The 26963-nt window shown below is 41.3% G+C and overlaps 2 protein-coding genes across 2 annotated transcripts; both read left to right on the plus strand.

The window, feature by feature from the left end:
- On the plus strand, window positions 1–3720 carry SDHAF2 (succinate dehydrogenase complex assembly factor 2). The gene is made up of 4 exons (XM_044269907.1): window positions 1–123; window positions 1610–1803; window positions 1929–2038; window positions 3406–3720. Exons 1-4 carry the CDS (start codon window positions 22–24, stop codon window positions 3534–3536), a joined length of 537 nt encoding a protein of 178 aa, XP_044125842.1. The 5' UTR covers window positions 1–21; the 3' UTR covers window positions 3537–3720.
- Window positions 3721–9606: 5886 nt separating this feature from the next.
- On the plus strand, window positions 9607–26350 carry PPP1R32 (protein phosphatase 1 regulatory subunit 32). Its single transcript, XM_044270913.1, has 12 exons — window positions 9607–9739; window positions 18558–18693; window positions 19083–19236; window positions 21326–21454; window positions 22153–22216; window positions 22981–23087; window positions 23327–23395; window positions 23744–23830; window positions 23924–24004; window positions 24091–24179; window positions 25534–25654; window positions 25768–26350. The coding sequence occupies exons 1-11, from the start codon at window positions 9658–9660 to the stop codon at window positions 25649–25651; spliced, it is 1116 nt and encodes a 371-aa protein (XP_044126848.1). The 5' UTR covers window positions 9607–9657; the 3' UTR covers window positions 25652–25654; window positions 25768–26350.
- The last annotated feature ends 613 nt before the right edge of the window (window positions 26351–26963 follow it).

Raw genomic sequence — 26963 nt, forward strand, 5'->3', positions numbered from 1 at the left:
GGAACTTCCGGCCTGCGGGGGATGGTGGGGTTCCTGTTCTCATCCACTTCCGGTGCACGGGGTCATCCGGTGACGTCACAGAAGCGCTTGTACAGGATGTTGGCTGCGGGGGTCAGAGCCAGGGTGAGAAGCTCTTGGCTCTGGGGGCATACCAGTGTGCCACCAGAACTACAACTCCCAGCAGGCCCTGACTGTCTGCAGCTATTGGAGCATGCTGGAAGTTGTCGTTTACCAAAGAGTGGGGGACAAATTCTACAGAGCAGGGGGTCAGTAACCTCTGGCACTCCAGCGGTTGTGAAACTACAACTCCCAGCATGCCCTGTGCACTTCTGAGAACAGCCAAGCAGAAGTGCACGCTGGGAGTTGTAGTTTTGCAAAGAGTGGCAGGTTCAGGACAAATTCTACAGAGCAGGGGGTCAGTAACCTCTGGCGCGCAAGTGCTTGTGCAACTACAACTCCCAGCATGCCCTATGCACATCTCAGGAAAGCCAAGCAGATGTGCACGCTGAGAGTTGTAGTTTTGCAAAGAGTGGCAGGTTGGGGACAAATGCTACAGAGCAGGGGGTCAGTAACCTCTGGCACGCCAGTGGTTGTGCAACTACAACTCCCAGCATGCTCCATTCACTTCTGAGAACAGACAAGCAGATGTGCATGCTGGGAGTTATAGTTTAGCAAACACAAATGCTACAGAGCAGGGGTTTGCAACCTTGTGAGAAAAGCTGCGCAGATTTGCATGCTGGGCGGTGATTAGTATCTGATGGGTGGTGCTCGCCAGAGCGTAGGCCACTGACGTCACATGACCTACAGGCAGCTCAGTCCTATTCAAGTCAATAGGGTTGAGCTGTAATACCAAGCACGGCCACTATCCAATGTACGGCGCTGTGCTTAGGAAGGGCGGGTTCACATTTTGCGTTATGGAATTCCGTTGTAACGGAATGCAAAATAGAAGCTTTTAAGAGGCATTCCGTTTTGCTCGGTCTCAATACAAGACTATGGGGGCACATAACGGTTCCGTTATACATGATAGAAAAAAATAGTCCTGTCGACCTATAGGTTCATTTGTATTTTTAGGTTGTAAGGGTGACACCCAGGAGTCTAAAAGGAGTCTTCTGCCGTTTGGGGTCAGAAGAGGAAGATTCACATACCACCACGAGTCATGTCTTCTCATTCTTTTGCCCCTAGACCAGGGTTCATCAACCTTCGGCACTCCAGATCTTGTGAAACTACAATTCCCAGCATGCTCCTTTCATTTCTGTGAGAGTTCTAAAAAGAGCAGAGGAAGTATGCATGCTGGGAGTTGTAGTTTCACAACAGCTGGAGTGCCGGAGGTTGCCTACCCCTGCCTTAGACTACATTTTAGGATTAGGGATCACACAAAAATTCTACCATGACACTAGTTTCCTATTTTTGTAGTAGTAGTAGTATCCTCTGAGTGACTGGAGAAACGGAGCAGATGCTCACGCCGACCGATCCAGCTCTGTGCAGGAATTTTTCCATTTACTTCATATTAGGTTACTTTAGGAAGGAAGAAGTTTTAGTTTTTCTTGCACTGGAGCAGACTTGTCTTCTGGGACCTTTGCATTGACGCCCCTCGTGGTTCTTCTTATAGAGCGCACTTCTCTCATCTGTGTTTATTCGCCAAGCACCACGGTGGATGACAACTGCTGACACAGGGGGGAATGCGGCGGAGATCCAATTGCCTGTGTGGAAGGAGCGCAAAAACGAAAAAACAGAAGTAAAGAGAGCGCGACTGTTGTATGAGAGCCGGAAGAGAGGCATGCTGGAGAACTGCCTGCTGCTCAGGTACCGCTCGTCTGTCTGTCCACCTGGCTGATTGGAGGTGGACGCTAGCAGCACCCTTGACGACAGATTACATACTAAGTCTTCTGTATACTCTATATTCTGCTGGTTTTTTTCTGTCTTTGTAGCCTGTTTGCCAAAAAATATCTCATCACCATGACAGAGGCGCAGATGTCGCAGTACGACCGCCTTATCAACGAGCCTAGCAACGACTGGGATATCTACTACTGGATCACAGGTACTGGGAGAAATCTACTACTACTTTACTACTGAAAGTTGTTCTGGGAATGAGAAGCGAAGCAGAGCGTTTACAGCCTTGTACACACAGGGCAGTGGATCCTGCAGCAGAAATCTAGGCTTAGCTTCACATCTCTGCCAGAATCTGCCTGAGGATTGGCCCCATTGAATGAGGCTCCCAGGCTTTGATTCCACATGTAAATATATATATATATTTAAAAAAATATATTTTTTTTATAACACGGATTTCAGCACAGAAAACATGTCGAAATCCTTGTCAAAAATCCACCATGTGAAAATCCCTTGAGGGTACGATGTCCACGTGTGCAGAATTTTGATGGTAAAACGGGGCTATAACCTTCAGAGTCCTGCTGCCATTGACCACTACATGTTTGGCGGCCCCACGCAGATTTCGCATCGCGTGCCATACCCTAAGGACGGAGTGACTTTAATGGAAATTAAAGGGGTTATCACATGATTAATGTAAAAAAATGTAAATCAGACATCATATAGTACATGACAATCTGTAACAAAGCTAGAACCAGCCGTGTACCTCACATGGATCCAGAGATCTCCCCGTTCATTGCTCTGATTGCTCTGCTACATTTATTTCCAGCTGGCATAGCCTCAGGGGGCATGTCCTTTCTGCCACAGCTCTCTCCCTGTCATGGCCCAGGGGGCATATCCTCTCTGCTGCAGCTCTTTATCACAGCTCAGGGGATGTTTCCTTTCTCCTGCATTTCTCCCTGCCATAGCTCAAGGGGGGGGGGGGGTCCTCTCTGCTGCAGCGCTCTTCCTATTTCAGCTCAGGAGATGTATCCTTTCTACTGCACTCTCCTCCTATCACAGCTCAGGGAGCGAGTCTGTTTTGCTGCAGCTATCTTTCTATCACAGCACAGGGGGCATGTCCTTTCTGCTGTAGCTCTCTCCCTGTAATTGTCACAGCTTCTAACAGTAGATCCGTTTGGTGGCAGTTAATGGATGAAACTGAGCATGTGCGTCCATCTCAGTGAGGCAGGCAGAAAAATAAGAAAAGGAACAAACAGCAGGTGGCGCTATACAGATATATTTGATTGAATAGCTCAGTGGCTATACTAAATGTATAATTACACATAATTACAAAAGTAATCAGAACCGTGGGCTAGATTAAAAATGTAGAATATTTCTCATGGGACAACCCCTTTAATGTAAGCGATTCTATCTTACAGCCATGTTTATGCCTAAAGATTGTAAGTGTTCTCATCACCCCCAAACCTCAGCTGCATCATGCTAGCAGGGTGTACCCGAAAAGGTGTAAGCATTGAGCACGGGCTTGGAGGGGTAGCATCAACCAGACGGTTACTCACCTGACGTCCATAATTTTTACAGGGGCTCAGGAACCGCCAGAGGAGTTCAACAACGAGATCATGGATTTGCTAAAGGAATTTGCCAAGAACCGAGATATGGAGCAACGTCTGAGGCAGCCAGACCTGGAGTACTTATTTAAGGAGGCGCAGTAACTTACCCAAAGAATTCTCGCTGCTGATGGTGATTACCCCAGTCGTCATCAGCTTGTACCCCGTTCCTGCACAGGCGGACATAAAAGAAGACAATAGAGTCAAATCTATAAAATAATATTAATAAAGGAAAGTGTGAATGGTGCCGATTGATATTACTATTTTAAATAAATAACTTGAAAAATGATTGCATGTATTATAAAATCATTACAGAAAGGGGCTGTCCAGTTCTTTTATATTGACGTCCGACCGCGTGACTGCCGGAGGTGGAAGGGTGTGCCCCATACTGATCTGTTTTCACACAGTCATGGTCTTACCACAGCCAACGCTAGAGGAGCTCACCGTCTAGAGATTTGTACAGCTACTGTTGGGTTTTATGGTTTCTGTATAAATTAATTTGTATTGAGCTCCCCCTAGTGGTGGCTGCAGGCAGCCAGAGCTTTATCAAAGGGATATAGAGCTCACTGCGGGGTGAATAATCAGTGTATATATATTAGGGCCGTTTTATAGGAAAAACACATTGGTTTAGCACAAAACCTGTGTGTAAATGAAGCCTTAGAAAAGTAAGAAAACTGTTCTCGGAACTGCAGCTGATGAATGAGGGCTGAGCTTCAGTACCTAAAAGTGGCTGCTACACAGTGTACAGAGATGTGGTGATCTGACTCCATACACTGATCACTGCCAGAATCTGTAGCTGCTGCTAACAGCTATGAAGAGGTCCTAAATATCCCCCCCCCCCCAAATCAATTAAACGTTACATTACTTCCTAATAAATATATTAAAACACATTTAACCCTTTCAGGACAAAGCCATTTTTCACCTTTCTGCCCAGGCCATTTTTAGCAAATCTGACATGTGTCACTTTATGTGGTAATAACTTTAAAACGCTTTTACTTATCCAGGCCATTCTGAGATTGTTTTCTCATCACATATTGTACTTCATGACAGTGGTAAAATTGAGTCACAAAATTTCATTTTTATTAATAAAAAAAATACCAGATTTACCAAAAATTTTGAAATTTCAATTTCTCTACTTTTAAAATAGTGTGACACAGCGAGGGGTTTTGTCTGGGAAGGCAAGTATTTTCCTCCCAACGTGCGGCTGGGCTGGTTTCTAGCCAGGTGAGGTCAAATACAGGACCGGAGTTTAAGTGCTGATCAGAGTTTTGGCAGCACCTGGCTGTCCTTAAATAGGCAGCTGGGCTCAGCAGCTGAGTCTCTGTGTTGGGATCTGAGGTTTGGTGCCGGACTGGAGGGCTGAGACCCATGTGCAGGGGGAACAGGCCCCCTAAAGCCTGCTGTGGACTACTGGAGGCAGAACTGCCAACACGGTGACTTGCACAATATGAACTTTCCATTGTGTGTGAATCAACACCAAAGACTGCAAAGTGACGTGTTGTTTTGTGCAACTGCCGCAAGTGTGAATAAACACTGAAGTTTGAGCTAAGAACTTGTATTTTGCCTCTGTACTGCGTCCACTTACCCTATCTACCAGAGCGAAACCGCACAATAGTAATAACTCCAAAAATAGTTATTACTTTACATTTCCCATATGTCTACTTCATGTTTGGATCATTTTGTAAATGCCATTTTATTTTTTGGGGATGTTAGAAGGCTCAGAGGTTTAGAAGCAAATCTTAAAATCTTTCAGAAAATAAAAAAATAAAAATTTTTAAGGACCAGTTCAGGTCTGAAGATCTCCGAGCCCAGCACCGCTGTTAATTTATTCACTCCTCTCCGGCCTTTTTTTTTTTCTCAGTGCGCCGTAATCCTGCACATGCGCCGATGTCACACACGTCCGGGCCCACGCGGTGTCCTGGCAGCAGCCTCAGCTAGTGACATCGGCATATGCGCGGGATTACCGCGCACTGAGAAAAAAAAAAAAAAGCCCAGAGAGGAGTGAATAAATTAACAGCGGGGCGGCGCTGGGCTCAGAGATCAGGGGCCCTGGTGGGCACAAACGGCCGGAGGGACAGCTATTTTTATCAAAAATGAAACGACAGGTGGGGGGTAAAACTAGTATATTTTTTATGAGATAATGGAGACTAATATGATGATACCAAAATCTCAATATCAAAAATCGGGCTGACAATCCCTTTATTCAATTTTTTTCCAGTAACAACGCAAGGGTTAACAGCCAAACAAAACTCAATATTTATTGCCCTGATTCTGTAGTTTACAGAAACACCCCATATGTGGTCGTAAAACTGATGTACGGGCAAACGGCAGGGCGCAGAAGGAAAGGAACGCCATATGGTTTTTGGAAGGCAGATTTCACAGAGATAATTTTAAGCTGCCATGTCACATTTGAAGACCCCCTGATTCACCCCTAGAGTAGAAACTCCCAAAAAATCACCCCATTTTGGAAACTACGGGATAAGGTGGCAGTTTTGTTGGTACTATTTTAGGGTATATATGATTTTTGGTTGCTCTATATTACACTTTTTGTGTGGAAAGCTAACAAAAAATAGCTGTTTTAGCACCGTTTTTATATTTTGCTATTTACAGTGTTTATCTGACAGGTTAGATCATGCGGTATTTTTATAGAGCAGGTTGTTACGGACGCGACAATACCAAATATGACAACTTTTTTGGTTCTTTGTTTCAGTTTTACACAATAAAGCATTTTTGAAAAAAATCATGTTTTAGTGTCTGCATATTCTGAGAACCATATTTTTTTTTTATTTTGTGGGAGATTGTCTTAGGTAGGGTCTCATTTTTTGCAGTATGAGATGACTGTTTGATTGGTACTATTTTAGGGTGCATATGACTTTTTGATCACTTGGTATTACACTTTTTGTGATGTAAGGTGACAAAAAATGCCTTTTTTGACACCGTTTTTATTTTATCATTTTTATGGTGTTCACCTGAGGGGTTAGGTCATGTGATATTTTTATAGAGCAGGTTATTACGGATGTGGCGATACCTAATATGTCTACTTTTTTATGAATTTTTATACATTTACCACAATAAAAGCATTTTTGAAACAAAAAATCATGTTTTAGTGTCTCCATAGTCTGAGAGCCATAGTTTTTTCTTTTTTGGGCGATCGTCATAGGTAGGGGCTCATTTTTTGCGGGATGAGGTGACGGCTAGATTGGTATGATTTGGGGGGGCATGATTTTTGATCGCTTGGTGTTGCACTTTTAGTGATGTAAGGTGACAAAAAATGTTTTTTTAGCACAGTTTTTATTTTTTGGACGGTGTTCACCTGAGGGGTTATGTCATGTAATATTTTTATAGAGCCGGTCGATACGGATGTGACGATACCTAATATGTCTTTTTTTTTCCCCTATTTTTTTACAATTATCTTATTTACTTTATTTTGGTAAAAGGACGCTTTTTTTTTACTTAAAACTTTTAATATATTTTTTTAAACTTTATTTCTTAACTTTTTTTTTTTCACTTTATTTTGTGTCCCACTCTGGGACTTCAACGATTGTTTCAGTATATAATGCTTCTCCTCCCCCGTTCCATGTAGTTAGTGCCTGTATAAAGTAAGTGCCAGAATATATAATGTTCTCCCATTGTACCAGTCTATAATGCTCCTCCATCCTCCCTGTAATGCCAATGTTTAATGCTACCCCCGTGCAACCAGTATAGAATGCTCACCCCTGCACATCCGGTATATAATACTCTCTACCAGTGCTAGTATGTAATGCTCCCTCCGTGCCACTATATAATGCTTCCCCAGTGTGCCCTGCTTAGTGTGAAAAAACTAAACAAAACACCTCACTCCTGATTTATATCAAGCTGGCGGCTCAGGGGGTGTGCGCCTTCTGCTGTTGCTCAGGGAGTGTGTCCTTTCTTCTGCAGCTCTTTCCCTATCACAGCTCAGGAGGTAGATGAAGGATAGAACTGAGCATGTGCGTTCACCTCAGCGAGGTGGGCAGAAAAATAAGGAAAATAACAAACAGCAGGTGGCGCTATACAGATACATTTATTGAATAACTCAATGGCTATACAAAATTTTTATTTCCATGCAATTACAAAAGTATTCAGACCCAGGTGCTGGTTTGAAAACTGCAGAATGTTTTTCGTGGGAAATAAAAAATCAGATGGTACAAATAGATATAAAATGAAAAACTATATCCTTTGTCATACTAAAAGGGGTCATGTATGGAATCCACTGTGAGTCGTACTAAATGACTGCTACATGGGACCTCTGCTAGCACGACATTTATAGAAGTACGCAAAAGTGCTAAAAAAGAAACAGGCTTTTTTTCATTTCAAGGGTGGAGAATATGTCAGAAAGTAAGGATCTAAATTGGGGCACTGCACTCTTTACCTTTAAGGAGAGCCATGCCCCCTTAAGCTGCGTCTACGGCATCTCACTCAGCCAGCTAGAATCCTGCTCTGTACTGATGAGGGGCAAGCACCCCAAAACAGCTGTGTACAGATGGGTATCTAGCTTAGGGTACTTTCACATTAGCGTTTTTCTTTTTTGGCATAGAGTTCCGTCACAGGGGCTCTATACCGGAAAAGAACTGATCAGTTTTATCCCCATGCATTCTGAATGGAGAACAATCCGTTCAGGATGCATCAGGATGTCTCCAGTTCAGTCATTTTGACTGATCAGACAAAAGATAAAACCGTAGCATGCTACGGTTTTATCTCCGGCGAAAAAAAATGAAGACTTGCCTGAATGCCGGCATTTTTTCCCATAGGAATGTATTAGTGGCGGATCATTCAAAATGCCGGATGCGTCATGCGCAGACCGGAAAAAAAGGTGAAAAAAGTAAATGCCGGGTCCGTTTTGCCGGCTGACACTGGAAAGACGGATCCGGCATTTCAATGCATTTTTTTGACTGATCAGGATCCTGATCAGTCTTACTAATGCCATCAGTTGGCATACGTTTTGCCGGATACGGAACTGCTTGCCGGATCTCTCTGCCGCAAGTGTGAAATTAGCCTTAGCTATATTCCCTTGTCATGTGCCAAGGCTTATTTAAAAAGTCGGATCTTGACTCATAGGGAGCCACTTCCAAGTAGCGAGAGGGTTTTAAGTATTACAGTATGTTCAGACAAGGATTTCCAGCATGTGAAATGCACATCAGCTTTTTTTGCATGATGCGTTTTTTTTAATGCAGTGTTTCAGCGATGATTTTCATTGTTGCCTATATTCAATGAAAATTCTGGACGTGGAATCCTCATCAAGAACGGACAGTTCACTTCTTTTTTTTAAACTACGAGCAGAAAAAAAGCGCTGTATGGAAGCCCCATGCATGCGTTTTTGGTGCGGAATCCGCATCAAAATTCTCTGTGTGAACGTACCCTTATAAGTATCAATAAAGTTGTGGGGTTTTATATAGTAATGTAACGTAGTATGATTTGCTGTAAGATGTAGTTTTTTGTTGGCAATTATAGATCATAGATTGTAAGCTCTTGAGGGCAGGGTCCTCTACCCCTCTGTGCCATTCTGTTAATAGCTTCTTGTTTATTGTATTTTTATATTTGTGTAAGGGTCCATTCACACGTCCGTATGTGTTTTGAGGATCCGCTAATTGCGGATCCTCAAAACACTGAAGCCTGCAACGTGTGATCCGCAATTTGCGGACTGCACATCACAGACACTATAATAGAAAATGCCTTTTCTGGTCCGCAATTGAGGACAAGAATAGGACATGTTCTATTTTTTTCAGGAACGGAATTGCGGATCACGGCAATGCGGATTCGCATCCATTCCAGCCCCATTGAAAGTGAATGGGTCCGCAAATTGCGGAACGAATGCGGACCCAAATTACGGACGTGTGAATGGACCCTAACTCCGACTGGATATACAGCCCCATGGAATTAATGACGCTTTGAAATAAATAGTCACCATCTGCAGTGGATATGACGAGTGCTACAACTTTGTTGCACCTGGAGTGCGCTTGGTAAGAAATTGTGTTCAAATTGAGGACTATCTTAATAAATCTTCACTTGTCGGCTGTGTGGTGGAGACAGAAGTGTGAAGGGGTAGGTCAGCCTCTAGTGAATGGAATCCTGCACGGCACGCTCCGCATTGTTTGGGTTCCCATGGTCACTGTAGCCTGGTTATTCATGTTTCCACATTGTGTGGAGGCATCCGGTGTCCACGAGCCTTTCCTCATCGCCCGGTCACTGACTACTTGCTGTTGGAACAATGTCTCCAGGGATTCATGGTAGTTCAGGAGGAAGCTGTGACCCTCTAAACTTCTACTGCACCAATTATAACACCTCATATGGTGAGTGAAGAATAATAATTGACATTTTTTAAACTGCTTTACGTCTGTTTTGCCTTTGATATTTATATTATATCATGTTTTTCCCTTACGTTTAGCTTGCACGATGGGAAATGTCCCGACAGACATGCTAAACATGTCGAGGGGGCTCCATCGTCAGTGATCCATCTGTCCCTATGTGTGTGTAGATGTATCATTCCTGGGTAAAGAGGACCTACACCGGAAGAGGAATTTAGTATATAAGTTCCAAGACTTCTTCTTGAGTGAGACACTGACTTGAGGTGTCACCTGAAAGGGAATGTGTCATCAGAAAATGACCTGTTATCAAGTTATTACGTTAAACGTCATTTAAATCATTTTTGGTGATATTATTTTTAAAGGGCACTTATCAGCAGATTTGTACCTATGACACTGGCTGACCTGTTACATGTGCGCTTGGCAGCTGAAGACATCTGTGTTGGTCCCATGGTCATATGTGCCCGCATTGCTGAGAAAAATTAAGTTTTAATATATGCAAATGAGCTTCTAGGAGCAACGGGGGCGTTACCATTACACCTAGAGACTCTGCTCTCTCTGCATCTACTTTGATTGACAGGACCAGACAGTAAAAACGTCATCACGCCTGGCCCTGTCAATCAAAGTAGAGAGGGCGCAGCAGAGAGAGCACAGACTCTAGGAGTAAAGGCAACGCCCCCGTTGCTCCTAGAGGCTCATTTGCAAATATTAAAACATCATATTTCTCAGTAATGCAGACACATATGACCATGATGCCTTCAGCTGCCAAGTGCACATGTAACAGGTCAGCCAGTTTCATGGGCACCAATCTGCTGACAGATGCCCTTCACTCTTGCATGTCGATATTACCATATATTTGTGAACAAAAAAATCTTAAAATCCTGCAGTTTACACACTGCCACTAAGTCTAATAATAGGGACCACTTCTAGGTCTGTACAGATCACTTTTCAGCAGTCATGTCATTATCATCACAGGCAGGATTACAATGTCACCTATCTATAAATATCACTGGATCCACCATTCACAATAGGTGATATCACAGCTTATCTACTCCTTCCTGACCTCTGCACAGGTCACAGAGCATGGCTAGAAAACTCTACCATAGAAGTCAATGAGGTCCCTTCCTGACCATTGTGTCTATGGCCCATATGCTGTAAAACATATATCTAAATGCTGTTAACAGCACAGGCCAGATGGCCGCCCCTGTATTTCTGCAAAGATCATAGAATTAGAAAAAAATATGAATCTTGGAATATTAAAACAGATTAGAAACAAAAGAATGTTTTATTTCCATCATCCTCAATAGTAGGAAGAGGGACTCCACTTCTACTATTGAGGATGTTCACAAGAAGAGATGTCTACGTCGGGCATCATTCTTAGGGACTCCTCTCATCCTGCCAATAAACTCTTCCAGAAAGAGCTACAGGACCCTTCGGACTAAAACCAGCAGGTTTAGGAACAGTTTGTTCCCCACAGCAGTCACCCTACTGAACTCAGTCCCCCGCTGAACCCTTTCATCCATTCTCACTTAACCCTCTACACTCCTCCTCCCTCCATCTCTTTCTATGGCCATGATCATGACTGTCATTCATTCTAAACATTCACGGTATGTTCATATTGGTTACTGCTATAGTTGGGACACTGTCATAGCATCAGTCTCTGCTATAGTAGGTACTTACACTACATTGTTCTCTATTACAGTCTGTCCATAGCGCTACTCTTCTACTTCCACTATATTCATAGCATTCTGCAGATCTGTTTACTGTACATCTGTAAGTTTGTATATACTGTACGTAGCGCATCTGTATAACTTGTTCATAGTACATCCGTGTATTCGCAGTCTGTATAGCAATAGAACAGTTTATCTGTATACATCAGCACATCTATATATCTGTATATACGTATACATCAGCACATCTATATATCTGTATATACGTATACATCAGCACATCTATATATCTGTATATACGTATACATCAGCACATCTATATATCTGTATATACGTATACATCAGCACATCTTTATATCTGTATATACGTATACATCAGCACATCTATATATCTGTATATACGTATACATCAGCACATCTATACATCTGTATATACGTATACATCAGCACATCTATATATCTGTATATACGTATACATCAGCACATCTTTATATCTGTATATACGTATACATCAGCACATCTATATATCTGTATATACGTATACATCAGCACATCTATATATCTGTATATACGTATACATCAGCACATCTATATATCTGTATATACGTATACATCTGCACATCTATATATCTGTATATACGTATACATCAGCACATCTATATATCTGTATATACGTATACATCAGCACATCTATATATCTGTATATACGTATACATCAGCACATCTTTATATCTGTATATACGTATACATCAGCACATCTATATATCTGTATATACGTATACATCAGCACATCTATATATCTGTATATACGTATACATCTGCACATCTTTATATCTGTATATACATATACATCAGCACATCTATATATCTGTATATACGTATACATCAGCACATCTTTATATCTGTATATACGTATACATCAGCACATCTATATATCTGTATATACGTATACATCAGCACATCTATATATCTGTATATACGTATACATCAGCACATCTATATATCTGTATATACGTATACATCAGCACATCTTTATATCTGTATATACGTATACATCAGCACATCTATATATCTGTATATACGTATACATCAGCACATCTATACATCTGTATATACGTATACATCAGCACATCTATATATCTGTATATACGTATACATCAGCACATTTATATATCTGTATATACGTATACATCAGCACATCTATATATCTGTATATACGTATACATCAGCACATCTTTATATCTGTATATACGTATACATCAGCACATCTATATATCTGTATATACGTATACATCAGCACATCTATACATCTGTATATACGTATACATCAGCACATCTATATATCTGTATATACGTATACATCAGCACATCTTTATATCTGTATATACGTATACATCTGCACATCTATATATCTGTATATACGTATACATCTGCACATCTGTATATATGTATACATCAGCACATCTATATATCTGTATACATCTGCACATCTATATATCTGTATATACGTATACATCAGCACATCTATATATCTGTATATACGTATACATCAGCACATCTATATATCTGTATATACGTATACATCTGTATATACGTATACATCAGCACATCTATACATCTGTATATACGTATACATCAGCACATCTATATATCTGTATATACGTATACATCAGCACATCTTTATATCTGTATATACGTATACATCTGCACATCTATATATCTGTATATACGTATACATCTGCACATCTGTATATATGTATACATCAGCACATCTATATATCTGTATACATCTGCACATCTATATATCTGTATATACGTATACATCAGCACATCTATATATCTGTATATACGTATACATCAGCACATCTATATATCTGTATATACGTATACATCAGCACATCTATATATCTGTATATACGTATACATCAGCACATCTATATATCTGTATATACGTATACATCAGCACATCTATATATCTGTATATACGTATACATCTGCACATCTATATATCTGTATATACGTATACATCAGCACATCTATATATCTGTATATACGTATACATCAGCACATCTAAATATCTGTATATACGTATACATCAGTACATCTATATATCTGTATATACGTATACATCAGCACATCTATATATCTGTATATACGTATACATCAGTACATCTATATATCTGTATATACGTATACATCAGCACATCTTTATATCTGTATACAGGCTCGGACTGGCCCACAGGGGGACAGGTGAATCCCCCGGTGGGCCCCTGAGCAAGGTGGGCCCCTAGTCTCCCACCCCCTGCACAAGTGGCACATAACACAGTAGACTTACTGCACTACAGACATATATTTAATGTAAAAAACAAGGGGATCCGCTCACTTCTGTTTCCCTCAGGACAGGTGCTCCAATCCAAAATTGAGTCACCCCTCAAAATGGTTAGTAGATATGTAAAGAGAAAGGATTGGTCACTCTTATATGGAAATATATGGTATTTATTTGGTTAATATTACTAATATCAATTAAAATGCAAAAACAATAATATAAAATACATAGAATAAAATGATCTCCTATATCTATTCTCTATTAATCATGTATAACGGAGACGACAATGATTTCAATACTGGGCTGAAAACGGTGTTGCAGTGTCTTCACCTAGATTAGATAGTCTATTAGATGGAAGACAAATTGATACAAATATTCGCCCAGTGATTTGGATACAGTTTCAGTTGAAAGAATAAATCAATTGTATAAAAAGAATGAGTCTCTATTATTTGTGTCAAAGTTCATATGTCTGAACGAAATCCCACTTGTTGTTTCTATTCCTTTTCTTGATGTTAGAAATAATATATGGCACTGTTAGTCCATGCAAAAATACTTTCAAACACAATAAGTGTAGACGAATTGGCCGCTGTAGGCCGATGTTGCACCGTATGCGTCTGCTGACTGATGTACTGTATTATAAAAATTATCGCTGTGTGTACAGTTTCAGTTTTCACAGGCAATGTGTTTAATCGGTGTTGGCTAGACGTTATACCCACTGGGATGGTGGGCTTACCTTTAGTCGCGGCCGTCAAATAGAGGTAAGGGCTTGAATGCGAGACCCTGCTTAGCTGGATCAGCCGGCGTCCCGGCTGCAGGGCTGCTCGCGTCCCACGTGTTCTCCGCGGGAGATTTAAACCGGATATACAAAGTCCTTCCTTCTCAGCGCCGGTAGATGACGTATTGCGGTGATTTTGACAATGGATCCAAAGATTTCTTTTTCTTTTTTCTTTATCTTTATAGTGCACTTTAGTAGAAGATGGGGTATCCTGTCCAAAAGTATGGCGCTAGACGCGTTTCGGGGAAACACTGTCCCCTTCTTCAGTAGCATACTCCCATCTTGTGAAACCTCGTAATTTATACTGGTGTTGGTTGTTACCAAGGTCCGGACTGGACTCTGGGGTGTTTCGTTCAGGATCAATGTGACATTTATAGATATCTTTTGATGCATTGTTTTCATATCTTAATCTGAGTCATTGTCATGTCTACAGATATGGGATATCATATCAACTGTTGATAATTTGACCATATAATAACGATACACTTTAAAAATATGTAAAAATATAAATAGATAATACCAAACATGCTCAAGTCTGTTATTCCAAAGCTTTTTTTAGAGGATTCATTCGTCCTTACATCTTCTTTTCATTAAAAAACATACTTCACTTTCAAAAAGCAAACTTATTACAAAAAACGCAAATGCGGTTTTGCTGCGTTTTTTGCAAATTTGATGCGTCTTTTCTCCTATATGTCCAATATTGTTCAGAGAGGTTATGTGTATATACTATCTCCTATTCTGCGGTGTATATAGTAGTAGATATGATGGCAGTAAAAAAGGTGATAAGATGATAGAGGGTGGCACGTGTGGGGTAGAGGGAGAGTCGTGGTGCTGGGAAAAACAGCCTGACAACGACTCTACATCGACACCCACACGGACCACCCATATTCTATATAAACCCAAAAATTTCTAACTCCGCATTTAGGCCTCTAGGTAAGAGACTACCAAATTCATAGATTTTTCTAGATTCCGCCCTTGATAGTCTCTCAATTTGGTTACCTCCTCGCCAATGTTTCTCCACCCTTTCCAGTGCCATGAAGGACAGGCCCTTAGGGTTTTGTTGATGTACGTCCTTGAAGTGCTTGGACAGCGAGTGTTTTTCATACCCTTTGGAGATATTATTAAGGTGTTCCGCTATCCTAACCTTCAAGGTACGTTTGGTCCGTCCAATATATTGTCTCTGACATGGGCACTGGATTAGGTAGATAACATTGGTGGAGTTGCATGTGAGAAAGTGCTTAATGGTCATAGTATGTGAATTTTGTGTGGAGGTAGCTGTGGTTGTTTTCCTTGGGAATTTGGTCTTCCTACATCCCAAACAACTACCACATCTCTAAAAGCCCTTCTATTGAAGCCAGTTGGTTACTTGGCCTTTTTTCTTTTTTTCTTTCACTGAAGGAGCTATTTGAATTCCCAAATTAGGGGCTCTCGAGTATATGATTTTGGGGATCGGTGGTAGGAGCATCCCTATGGTTTTATCCCTATGTAAATGGTGCCAATGGGATTTTATAATGGATTCTATTTGTTTGGTCTGAGTGTTATATGGTAAAATGATTCTAAACTCAGAATTATTTTCTTTTTTACATTTTTGTGTTGGTTCAAAGAAAGTTTTTCTATCCAACTCTTTAACTTTGACCAGGGCCTCATTAATAATTGTATCTGGGTAGTTCTTTTCCTTAAACTGTTTGCTCATACTTGTGGCTTCCTCCTCAAACTTGTCCTCTTCCGTGCAGTTGCGCTTAAGGCGGCGGAACTGCCCGAATGGGACGTTGGTTAGCCACCTTGGTAGGTGGCAGCTTGAGAAAGGAATATAGCCATTCCTGGCCGTGGGTTTGTGGAAAGTGTTACATATATATTTGTTGTTTTTCTGTAGGATCTCAATGTCCAAAAATTCCACTCTCTCACTCCCAATGTTGGAGGTGAACTTTAAGTTGTTTTCATTATCATTAATCTCCTCAACAAATTTGTTCAGATTTTCTTGTGTTCCACCCCAAATAAAGATGACATCATCTATATATCGCCGCCACAGGACCAGGTCTGCCCCCAGGATCGGGTCGATGTTATTTGCCTCCCACTGAGCCAAAAATAAATTGGCATAACTGGGGGCAAACCTGGTCCCCATGGCGGTTCCTCTCCTCTGCAGATAAAATTGATCAGAGAAGAGGAAATAGTTATGATGCAGGATGTGGTTAACACCCTCCAACATATATTCTATTTGGTTCTCTTCCCATGTCGTGCCCTTAGATAATTGTTCCCTCAAAGCTGAGATGCCCTGATTTATATTTAATGTACCTCAACCAGCCTATGTTCATATAAAAAAAAAACTTGTTAAATTATTTATTATATTCGAATGTATCCGTATGGTGGGCCCCCAAAAAAATTTTTACTGGTGGGCCCTAGGTACCCCAGTCCGACACTGTCTGTATATACGTATACATCAGCACATCTATATATCTGTATACATTGCACATCTATATATCTGTATATATGTATACATCAGCACATCTATATATCTGTATACATCTGCACATCTATATATCTGTATATATACGTATACATCAGCACATCTATATATCTGTATATACGTATACATCAGCACATCTATATATCTGTATACATCAGTACATCTATATATCTGTATATACGAATACATCAGTACATCTATATATCTGTATATACGTATACATCAGCACATCTATATATCTGTATATACGTATACATCAGCACATCTATATATCTGTATACATCAGCACATCTATATATCTGTATATACGTATACATCAGTACATCTATATATCTGTATATACGTATACATCAGCACATCTATATATCTGTATACATTGCACATCTATATATCTGTATATATGTATACATCAGCACATCTATATATCTGTATACATCTGCACATCTATATATCTGTATATATACGTATACATCAGCACATCTATATATCTGTATATACGTATACATCAGCACATCTATATATCTGTATACATCAGTACATCTATATATCTGTATATTCGAATACATCAGTACATCTATATATCTGTATATACGTATACATCAGCACATCTATATATCTGTATATAGGTATACATCAGCACATCTATATATCTGTATACATCAGCACATCTATATATCTGTATATACGTATACATCAGCACATCTATATATCTGTATACATCAGCACATCTATATATCTGTATATACGTATACATCAGTACATCTATATATCTGTATATACGTATACATCAGCACATCTATATATCTGTATATACGTATACATCAGCACATCTTTATATCTGTATATACGTATACATCAGTACATCTATATATCTGTATATACGTATACATCAGCACATCTATATATCTGTATACATCAGCACATCTATATATCTGTATATACGTATACATCAGTACATCTATATATCTGTATATACGTATACATCAGCACATCTATATATCTGTATATACGTATACATCAGTACATCTATATATCTGTACTGTACGTATACATCAGTACATCTATATATCTGTATATACGTATACATTAGCACATCTATATATCTGTATACATCAGCACATCTATATATCTGTATATACGTATACATCAGCACATCTATATATCTGTATATACGTATACATCAGCACATCTATATCTTTGTCCATAGTACATCTGGATATTTGCTCTCTATATAGCAATATAAACACCTGTATACTTAACTTATTTGTACATAATCTGTACATAACTTTTCCTACTTTCTACACTCTCCTTATCTGTATATAACTTGTTTTTATTGCACTGTTGCCCTTTGCACTTCTGATTAGATGCAAACTGTATTTCGTTACCCCGTATTTATACATGTGTAATGCCAATAAAGCTGAATCAAATCTTTGACAAATTCAAAATATAACTCAGCTCTGAGCGGAGTCCTCATAGCAGTTGCTGTGCCAGCTACCTTGGATGCCCATGTTCCTATAGGCAGCAAAATAAATAAAAAATCAATTCTTTTTCTGGTCTTCAATGTCACGCAGGTCGCCCGGACTTTCCTGCTGCCAGCGTCTTGCGCTCTGGCACTCATTCCCATCGCAGCACCGGGTACCAATCCAACTTTCGACCAGTTGTGTACTATTCCCCCAACCTGGACCGAAAGGATAACCCGCACATGGGGTGAGCTCTCCATTTCATATTCCACCTATAATTCTGATTGATAAATGATTATTTTGATCATTGAAACTATACTTCACCACAAGGCCTCATGAACATGACCGTGTCTGTATTTCGGTCTGCAAACCACGAATTAGCAAAATTCGTATACCTTCCATGTGCATTCCGCATTTTTCTCACTCTCATCAATAGAAACAGCTATTTTCATCTGCAATTTAGACAAGAACAGGACATGTTCTATAATTTGAGGAATGGCCACCTCCGCAACAAATATGGATGTGTGCATGGCCCCATAGAAGTGAATGGGTCAATATGATATCCTAAAAAAATGCAGATAGCACACAAATGAAAAATTCCTAATGAATCATCTTTCTTCTCTTCCTCTGCATCAGACTGATCCTGCGGAACAATTACACATCAATCACTAACAGAGACTTCACTCCTCATCAACATGTGACCGGTGCCGAGCCGTTACCCCATGCACTTTACTCCCCACAAAGCGGATACATTAACAGCAGCGAAGTTACCAACATCAAGTCTAAAGCTGTGAGTAATGAGAAATGGTGGCATACTTACTGTATATGTTACAGCAGTCGGTAGGGAAGACACGGACTGTGAGCCCTAACTGGAACCCTGCCTACCTGCAGTGCAAGCCCTAGGTGGCAAGTCCGCAACTGGTCGACGTTCCCTACCCTACTAAAGTGCAAGACAGACGAAACACATAGACCAAACCACACAAAAGCAGGAATGGGCCAGAACCAGGAGGATGATATAGTACCGAATCGAGAGACAGAGGGTAGTCGAATAACCATTCTGAGATCAGAATCAGATGGGAGACCCAATACCAAAAACACGAGGCAGAGAGTGGTCAAAAGCAAGCCAAGGTCAATAATATGAGCAATCCAAACACACAGACAAAACTGGAACCGGGAGCACAGCTAGGGAGTCACAGACTGGAATAAGGCCAGAAAGGGGTTTAAATAGAGCACCGAGTCCCAGGATCAGCACCTGATAGACAGGTCAATGACTCGGCGCTGCATTAGAACACACAGGAATATATCAGCTGAGCAATCAGCCCACTGCTAGTCTCCTCCAGCACACGCCCCCTGTGGGTAGAAAGAGCATTGCATCCTGCTCCTAAGGACGCAGGCGCATCACAGGCGGGTTGGCCATGCAGCGCATCACCGGGGGCGTGTCCCATCAGTGTGTCTCACCTGGCGCGGCCCCGCTGAAGCCAGAGACTGCAGAGCAGGAGCACAGGCAGGTACGTTTGTGACAGTATGATTGTAAATTCTGAGATCCGGGAATAAAATAGGCTCGACACAGCTTAGGTGCATAAAATGTTTATTAAAATATGCTAAAATACATACAAAAGATAAAGGTAAAGTAAGTAACAGTCACCAAAGCTGTGAACAAATGAGGCCCGGCTGACGCCCATATGATACAAAGAGAGTGATGGTAGCAAGACACATCTTACCCTGATGACATCTTGGAGCTCTTTGTTACAGTCTTGGATGTTTTCTAGCTTCCTGCCCCCTCCTAAATGTCTTCAGTGTGCAGTACACATCTACAGTTACTTTAGACCAGGGGTGAGTTACAGAAATTGCGCTTCAATTAAAAAAATCTAGAGCGCTGTATTTTTGCAGCACAAATGGCGCCTGCGCTATATATATTACATATAGTACAGGCGCCATTTTTACCACATATAGCAGTCTAATCTTTACGTTGAGAATGTTATATAGTTAGTTCTTTATTTGGCATTAATGGCAGCCAAGCTCAACCTAGGGGTGTCCATAGAGGGGTTCACCCAGTTTTTACTCTCCCTGCCACTGTCTCTGCCTTTGTCCCTTTCTCAGCTTCAGATCTGCCCCCCACCTCCATCAGCCTCCTATCAGACCCTCAGCCTTCATCCGCCTCAGATCAGACCCTCATGAGACCCTAACCATCCTTAAATCAGAGCCCCAGCCTCAGTTCACACCCCTATCAGACCTCCCAACCTCAGATCAGACCACCATCAGACCCTTCCTAGCCTCAGATCAGACTCCCAATAGGCCCCCAGCCTCAGTTCACACCCCTATCAGACCTCCCAAACTCAGATCAGACCTCCATCAGACCCTTCCTAGCCTCAGACCCCCAATAGGCCCCCAGCCTCAGATCAGACCCTCCCCACCCTCCATTAGCCTCAGATCAGACCTCAGATCAGACATTAAAAAAAATATATAAAAATAAAAATAAAAAATGTACCTCTCCAGCTCTGAATGGCGCTGCCACTTGGCAGATTCACTCAACCTCCCTGGTCTTCTTCCCCTGCGCTGTACTGTGACCTGACAGCGCACAGCTCCAGGTCATAGTGCGCGTCTATTTTCACTACGTCCTGATACTGAACATGTCAGGAAACAGGGAAGGTGAGTACAGCCAGCGCTATTCACATCTTCCTGTGGATCCTGCTGGCCGGAGGTTCCTCACCCCTGCTTTAGACCTTATGAACATGGCCTGGTACCACTAACCAACTACAATTCAAGGAATTTAAGGGCAAGAACCACTAAAAATAAACCTTACTACACAAGTAATGCTAATCTATTTACTGTATCTATTAAAGGGGTTCTACAAAATGTTTCTGTATTCTTTATGACAGGTAAAGTCAGTTCATTTTGACACTCGGGATCATGGTTCTGAAGTCATACCTGGTATCCTACCACAACATCGACCACTGCTGCTTGCGCCCCAAGGAAAGGGATCTCCTGACATGGAGAACTTCCAACATGTGAGTCAATATCAAGGGTAGTCATTCATTGCTCTATCACTTTACAAACTGTTCCGTTTGTTGGAAAGTTCTACTGTTAACGCCAGAATTACAGGATTGTCCATGATTAGAAAATAGTATATTTTTTCCATTTTCTAGAAACAGTGGCCCAGATATCCACAGACTTTAGATTGCAGCTCTACCCAATTTACTTGCTGATCTCAGGGTGCCGGAAAGTGTTTCATTTGTCTTTAGTGCCACCAATGGACTAACTATGCAATGCTGTGTCCTCCAGAGCTACTCTGTGTCTGGACTGATAGATAAAAGCGCTGAAGGGGTCCCCCTCCCTAATATCTCAAAATTTAATAAAAGGGTAATAAGCAGACTTACACATTTCAGGTATGAAGACGGTCCTTAGAGTAGGATTTCTTCGGGACCAATTAACAGAGCAAATAGGGTTTTGTCTCCTTCACCAAAGTTCTCGAGTGCCATTCACTACCCTGAAGCTGTTTCTAATACGAGAGCCTGGTCCTCTTAACTTGAATAGGGGTCATCTGCAATGCTAATATGTCAGATACTGCAGTGTGATGAAGGTTCTGCTAAATGTTCTGCTAATCAGTGGGGGCCCTGGAGGTTTGACCCCAGTAATTACACATGGATGGCCTATCTACATCTACATCTGCTTTTTTTTCCATAATGAATTACTCATATTGTCATAGGGTCCATCCTTCATGTCTACAGAGTACAAAACCAGGTTCACACCAAAGGCAACTCATCACCCAGGTGAGACCCCTACCTATATGAGATTTCTAGTAGATAATTCAGAGAAATACAGAAAAATGAGCAGTTGTCTTATGAATTAAAATTTTCACTGTCAATATCTTGGATTGCCTTGCCCCTGTACCTTGTAATTTGACTAGTCACTTACTAAGGCCTCTTGCACACAGCCGTTGTGGATCCGTTCCGTGCATTAGGGACCGCAATTTGCCAGGAAACGTCTGTGCGGCGGCCGGGACGGATCGAGACCCATTCAACTTGAATGGGTCCGTGATCCTTCCGCACCGCACAAAAATAGAACAAGTTCTATTTTTTGCGGTGCGGAGGCACAGACAGAAACACTATGAAAGCACTCCGTAGTGGTTCCGTGGGCTTCTGATCCGTGCTTCCCTTCCGCATCCCCGTGATTGCGGACCCTTTAAAGTGAATGGGTCCACATCCATGATGCAGAGTGCACACGGGCCGGTGCCCGTGTATTGCGGACCCGCCGTATGCGGGCCGCAATACGGCCACGGGCATATAACGTTCGAGTGCAAGAGGCCTAAGGATGAGGACAGCAGGCGACCATGCAGTTATATTGAAAAATGGGGAGGATTGTGGTCATTTCCCAACAGGTTGTGGTGCCTCTTCCTAGGGAAAGACCAATAATTGACACCAATAATCAAGAAAGGGGATGGTAACAATCTGAGTAAAGGTCCTCTTCTCCATGAACCCCACTGCATTTGCATTGTAACTCTGTTGGTATGCTTTATCAACGTCTTTCTTTACAGGCCTAACCCAAAGAGCAAAGATTGGAGAAATGGAAAATTCTGGATTCACGGAAGGATCAAATTTGGAACCCATAACCCATGATCCCTTTTCACAGCATCGTGTGCCGGTAAAACTATTAAAATGAAAATATGACATAAAATGCAGTTGAAATGGAAACATTCATTGTATATAACATGTTGTATGTAGTTTTTAAGAGAATTCAGACTGGCAGAACTGGTCCCTTTTCAACACAGTGGCTATCCCAGAATGTGTAGGCCAGGCAGTTTCCTTGTTCTTTGCTTTGCTTTCTTATAATTTTATTCCCCACACTGATGATTGATGTTTATATGTTTTTGCATGTCATAGAAGGGGTACCACCGTTTGATGGGACACAGCATTACCAAGACAGATTTTCTACCAGCTTCCATCTTGCAGGTAAACAGTAGACTGGACATCCCAGTCCAGGCAGTACCATAGTGAAAATCATAATAGGGCTGTCCATTATAGCACCATGTTTTCCACCCAGGACAGAACAATATGGGGTTGTTTTACCCCTTTGTGAGACCCTTGAGCCAATTCCTCACCCCTTCTTTGAAAGCGATGATGTTCCTCTGCATGGGTAGCAAACCAGGGCTGTGCCCCCTCTCTGCAAGGGCCCTATACTAGCTGCATGGTCTTCCTCTTTGCTACGTATGCCCTTGGTCCTTCATAGTTTCTTCGTGTGAGGACTACATCAGTTCAATAGAAGAAAAAAAAATACATCTATTTTTTCCTGCATAACAGGGTAGAGAGCCATTACCAGCTTTGGCCAGAAACTCCGACAGAGACAGTGGTTTCTCCAGAGAACTAGATCAAGTTCTTCGTACCAACGTAAGACTCATTCATTTAGTTTTGTATCCCTCAATCACCGCTGTCATCTCCAACAGGATGTTCTCTTTGCTTGTGTTGACAATTAAAACATAGGGTCCATTGAACGACTGCCGACCCAGTGATAAAGATAAGAACAATGATGACCTTTTGGGCAGGATGTTTGTTGGGAAGAAGGTGAGTAGATGGAAAGTTTGTAAACAGGCAAATAATGTGTTTAGGGTCATAGATTATAATATACAACTTCCATGTTTTTCTTTTAGGAGGCATCTGGGTTCAGTAAGAATAATCTCACCTATGTACAGTCAGAGAAGGAGACCCCACAACAATATCTGACCAACTACAACCTAAGGTGGTGTATCTAGACCAACCTCATCATTTCTATTTTTATTCCATTTTTGTAAAATATTAATTAGAGCTTCTTCTATTACTGGACATAGGTAAATCAATTTGCCAAATTTGATTTACCCATCTCAAAGATTTGTGCATCATCCTTGGGTATCAATCCTTGAACAGATGTTCCACTGATTGTTCGGGCTCACTTTCTACCATGTATTACATCACACATAGGATTGTTCAGGAGTCAGAATCAATAGTGGTCTAGGGTGATATAGGGGATAAATGGATAGGGATATAAATTTCAGATCACAGCGTCCCAAGGGTTCAATCTATACATGGATGGTTAGTTTTCATGTCTGTCCACTCCCATAGAAGTGAATGCAGTGGACTGACATGCACGCTACCGTTCCATTCAGAGATGGGACTCGAGGAACTACAATGATCCAACATTTATCACCAATTCTGTGGATAGGCAATAAGAAACTTTCATCAGATAACCCCTTCAATATTGATAACCATTCTCCATGATGTTTAAGGATGGTGATATATATATATATATATAATTCCTAGAGATGTAGGGTGGTTTGTGGTTAATACTTGAAGGGGTTTTCCAAGATTTTGGAATAGGTTATCGGTATCTGATCGGTGGGGGTCCGACATCCAAGACTCCCGCCTATCAAACGTTTGAGAAGGCACCAGGGCTCGCAGTAGCTCCACAGCCTTCCCTCTGCTCACCAAGCACAGCGCATTACATTGTATAGTGGTCGTGCTTGGTATTGCAGCACAGCCCCATTCCTTCAATGAGACTGAGCTGCGCCTAGGTCATGTGACCAATGAACGTGAGGTCACCTGGCCTAGGCAAAGAAGTAAGAAGGCTGCGGTGCTACTGCGAATGCCTGTGCTTTCTCAAACATCTGATCGGCAGGGACCCCCACCAATCAAAAAATGATGACCTATGCAGAAAATGGATCATCAGTTAAAATATCTCGGAAAACCTCTTTATTATGATATAGTCGTATGATTATATTGCTGTTTATTATAGAGCTAGTGAAAGGATCCATGGTGATGGTGGCCAGGAATGTGTATTTATAATTTGCTTAGTATTGACTTGTAAAACCTCCACCTATGTCTTCCCATGGTGCTGGGCTCATAGACCACTACTTGCCCATACTGTGCATCCAACTATTTTTTTTAAAGAAGACAAAGAGGGATATTCCAGAACACTCTCATGGCATAGTCCAACCCATGCTGCAATATTGAGAGATTTAGTGTGAAACTGTATGGGGTTGCACATGGCAATGGCTGCTCATCCTATAGATCCTACAATCTTACAGATTCTATATGTAACTATGACTGCCTAATCCTAGGTTCTATGACCGTGTAACCAATGGTAGAGACAGAGAAGGATGGACACGTGGTGGAATCCAGAAACAACTGCACAGTGGCTTCTCTGTCAATAATGAAGTGCATATAACCAGCATGTAGCAGGTGAGGAAGTTGAAGGTACTTTTCATTATCTTGGCGTTGACTTCCGTGCTTTCTACTGCATACGACATATCTACTGGAAAATATATATATTGTTTTTTAATTTTTTTTTGCAGGTTCCAAGGAAGATTCTGAGCAACTCAAACCTCTACAGAGATGAAAATGTCTTACCTATAACACAACCTAAAGCTAAAATTAAATATCTCAGCACCATAGCTCATATTCTGTACTGCTGCAGTTTGTGAACATCAAATTTTCTTATAATGTAGGTCAAACTTTGTGTCAATGGCACTTTTTGTTGAAAGGTATCATCTATGTCCAGTGGAGACATTTGTCATCTATTTGAGTAGCCAAAGGGGCTCAATGATCACTGAAACCTATACAACCAATTTATATACAACTCATATAACCAAAGCAGCTTTGGAAATAATCTTAAAGGAGTTGTATAACATTCGGCACCCGATCAGCCGTATGAGGAGACGGTGAGCGCAGTGCGCACGTGCCGTCTCCGTACTTACTTCCTGTCCACTGCTGCCGTCTATGGTCTTTTCCATAGATATACAGCACCAGTGCAAAGGTAAAACATCGATTCAAATTTACCACTAACATGAAGTATGATGTGTCACAAGAAAACAAACTCAGAATTGGTTTGATAAGTAAAAGCGTTCCAAAGGTATTACCATATAAAATGACACGTCAGATTTCCAAAATTTGGCCTGGTAGTTAAGGTGAAAAATGTCTCGGCCCTGAAGGGATTAATGGTGCACACTCTGATTGGGTCACTGTCACTAGTGGGGTACCACAGGGGTCAGTATTGGGGGGGTCACTGTCACTAGTGGGGTACCACAGGGGTCAGTATTGGATGGGTCACTGTCACTAGTGGGGTACCACAGGGGTCAGTATTGGAGGGGTCACTGTCACTAGTGGGGTACCACAGGGGTCAGTATCCACACACTGAGAGAAGTATCAGGTTTAGACAAGTTAGTAGACAAGAAAAAAACACAAGGGAGGAAATGTATCAAAACAGGTGTAAAGGAAAACTGGCTTAATTGCCCAAAACAATCAATCAGATTCCACTGTTCATTTTCCCAAGTAGCTCTGAAAAATGAAAAGTGGACTCTGATTGGCTGCTATGGACAACTAAGCCAGTTTTCCTTTAAACCAGTTTTGATAAATCTATCCCAAGTAGTTTCATTTCTGAAAGATTCAGTTTCAGATATAGAGAGGGCATGATATCGGAGAAAACGTACAGTCACAGGTGCTCTGTAGTACAGCAGGGGTGATGTCATGGGATGAAGTGTATAGTTGTGTG

The sequence above is a fragment of the Bufo gargarizans genome, chromosome 10 (genome assembly GCF_014858855.1).
Source record: "Bufo gargarizans isolate SCDJY-AF-19 chromosome 10, ASM1485885v1, whole genome shotgun sequence".
Taxonomy (NCBI): Eukaryota; Metazoa; Chordata; class Amphibia; order Anura; family Bufonidae; genus Bufo; species Bufo gargarizans.

What these genes read in the sequence shown, in the direction of transcription:
- SDHAF2 (XM_044269907.1), top strand. Translation starts at nt 22, where the DNA reads ATGGTGGGGTTCCTGTTCTCATCCACTTCCGGTGCACGGGGTCATCCG. An exon ending in GAGAACTGCCTGCTGCTCAG is followed by an intron (nt 1,804 to 1,928) that starts GTACCGCTCGTC and finishes CTGTCTTTGTAG; the next exon opens with CCTGTTTGCCAAAAAATATC. An exon ending in TATCTACTACTGGATCACAG is followed by an intron (nt 2,039 to 3,405) that starts GTACTGGGAGAA and finishes TAATTTTTACAG; the next exon opens with GGGCTCAGGAACCGCCAGAG.
- PPP1R32 (XM_044270913.1), top strand. Translation starts at nt 9,658, where the DNA reads ATGTCTCCAGGGATTCATGGTAGTTCAGGAGGAAGCTGTGACCCTCTA. An exon ending in TTTCACAGCATCGTGTGCCG is followed by an intron (nt 23,088 to 23,326) that starts GTAAAACTATTA and finishes TGCATGTCATAG; the next exon opens with AAGGGGTACCACCGTTTGAT. An exon ending in CTGACCAACTACAACCTAAG is followed by an intron (nt 24,180 to 25,533) that starts GTGGTGTATCTA and finishes GCCTAATCCTAG; the next exon opens with GTTCTATGACCGTGTAACCA.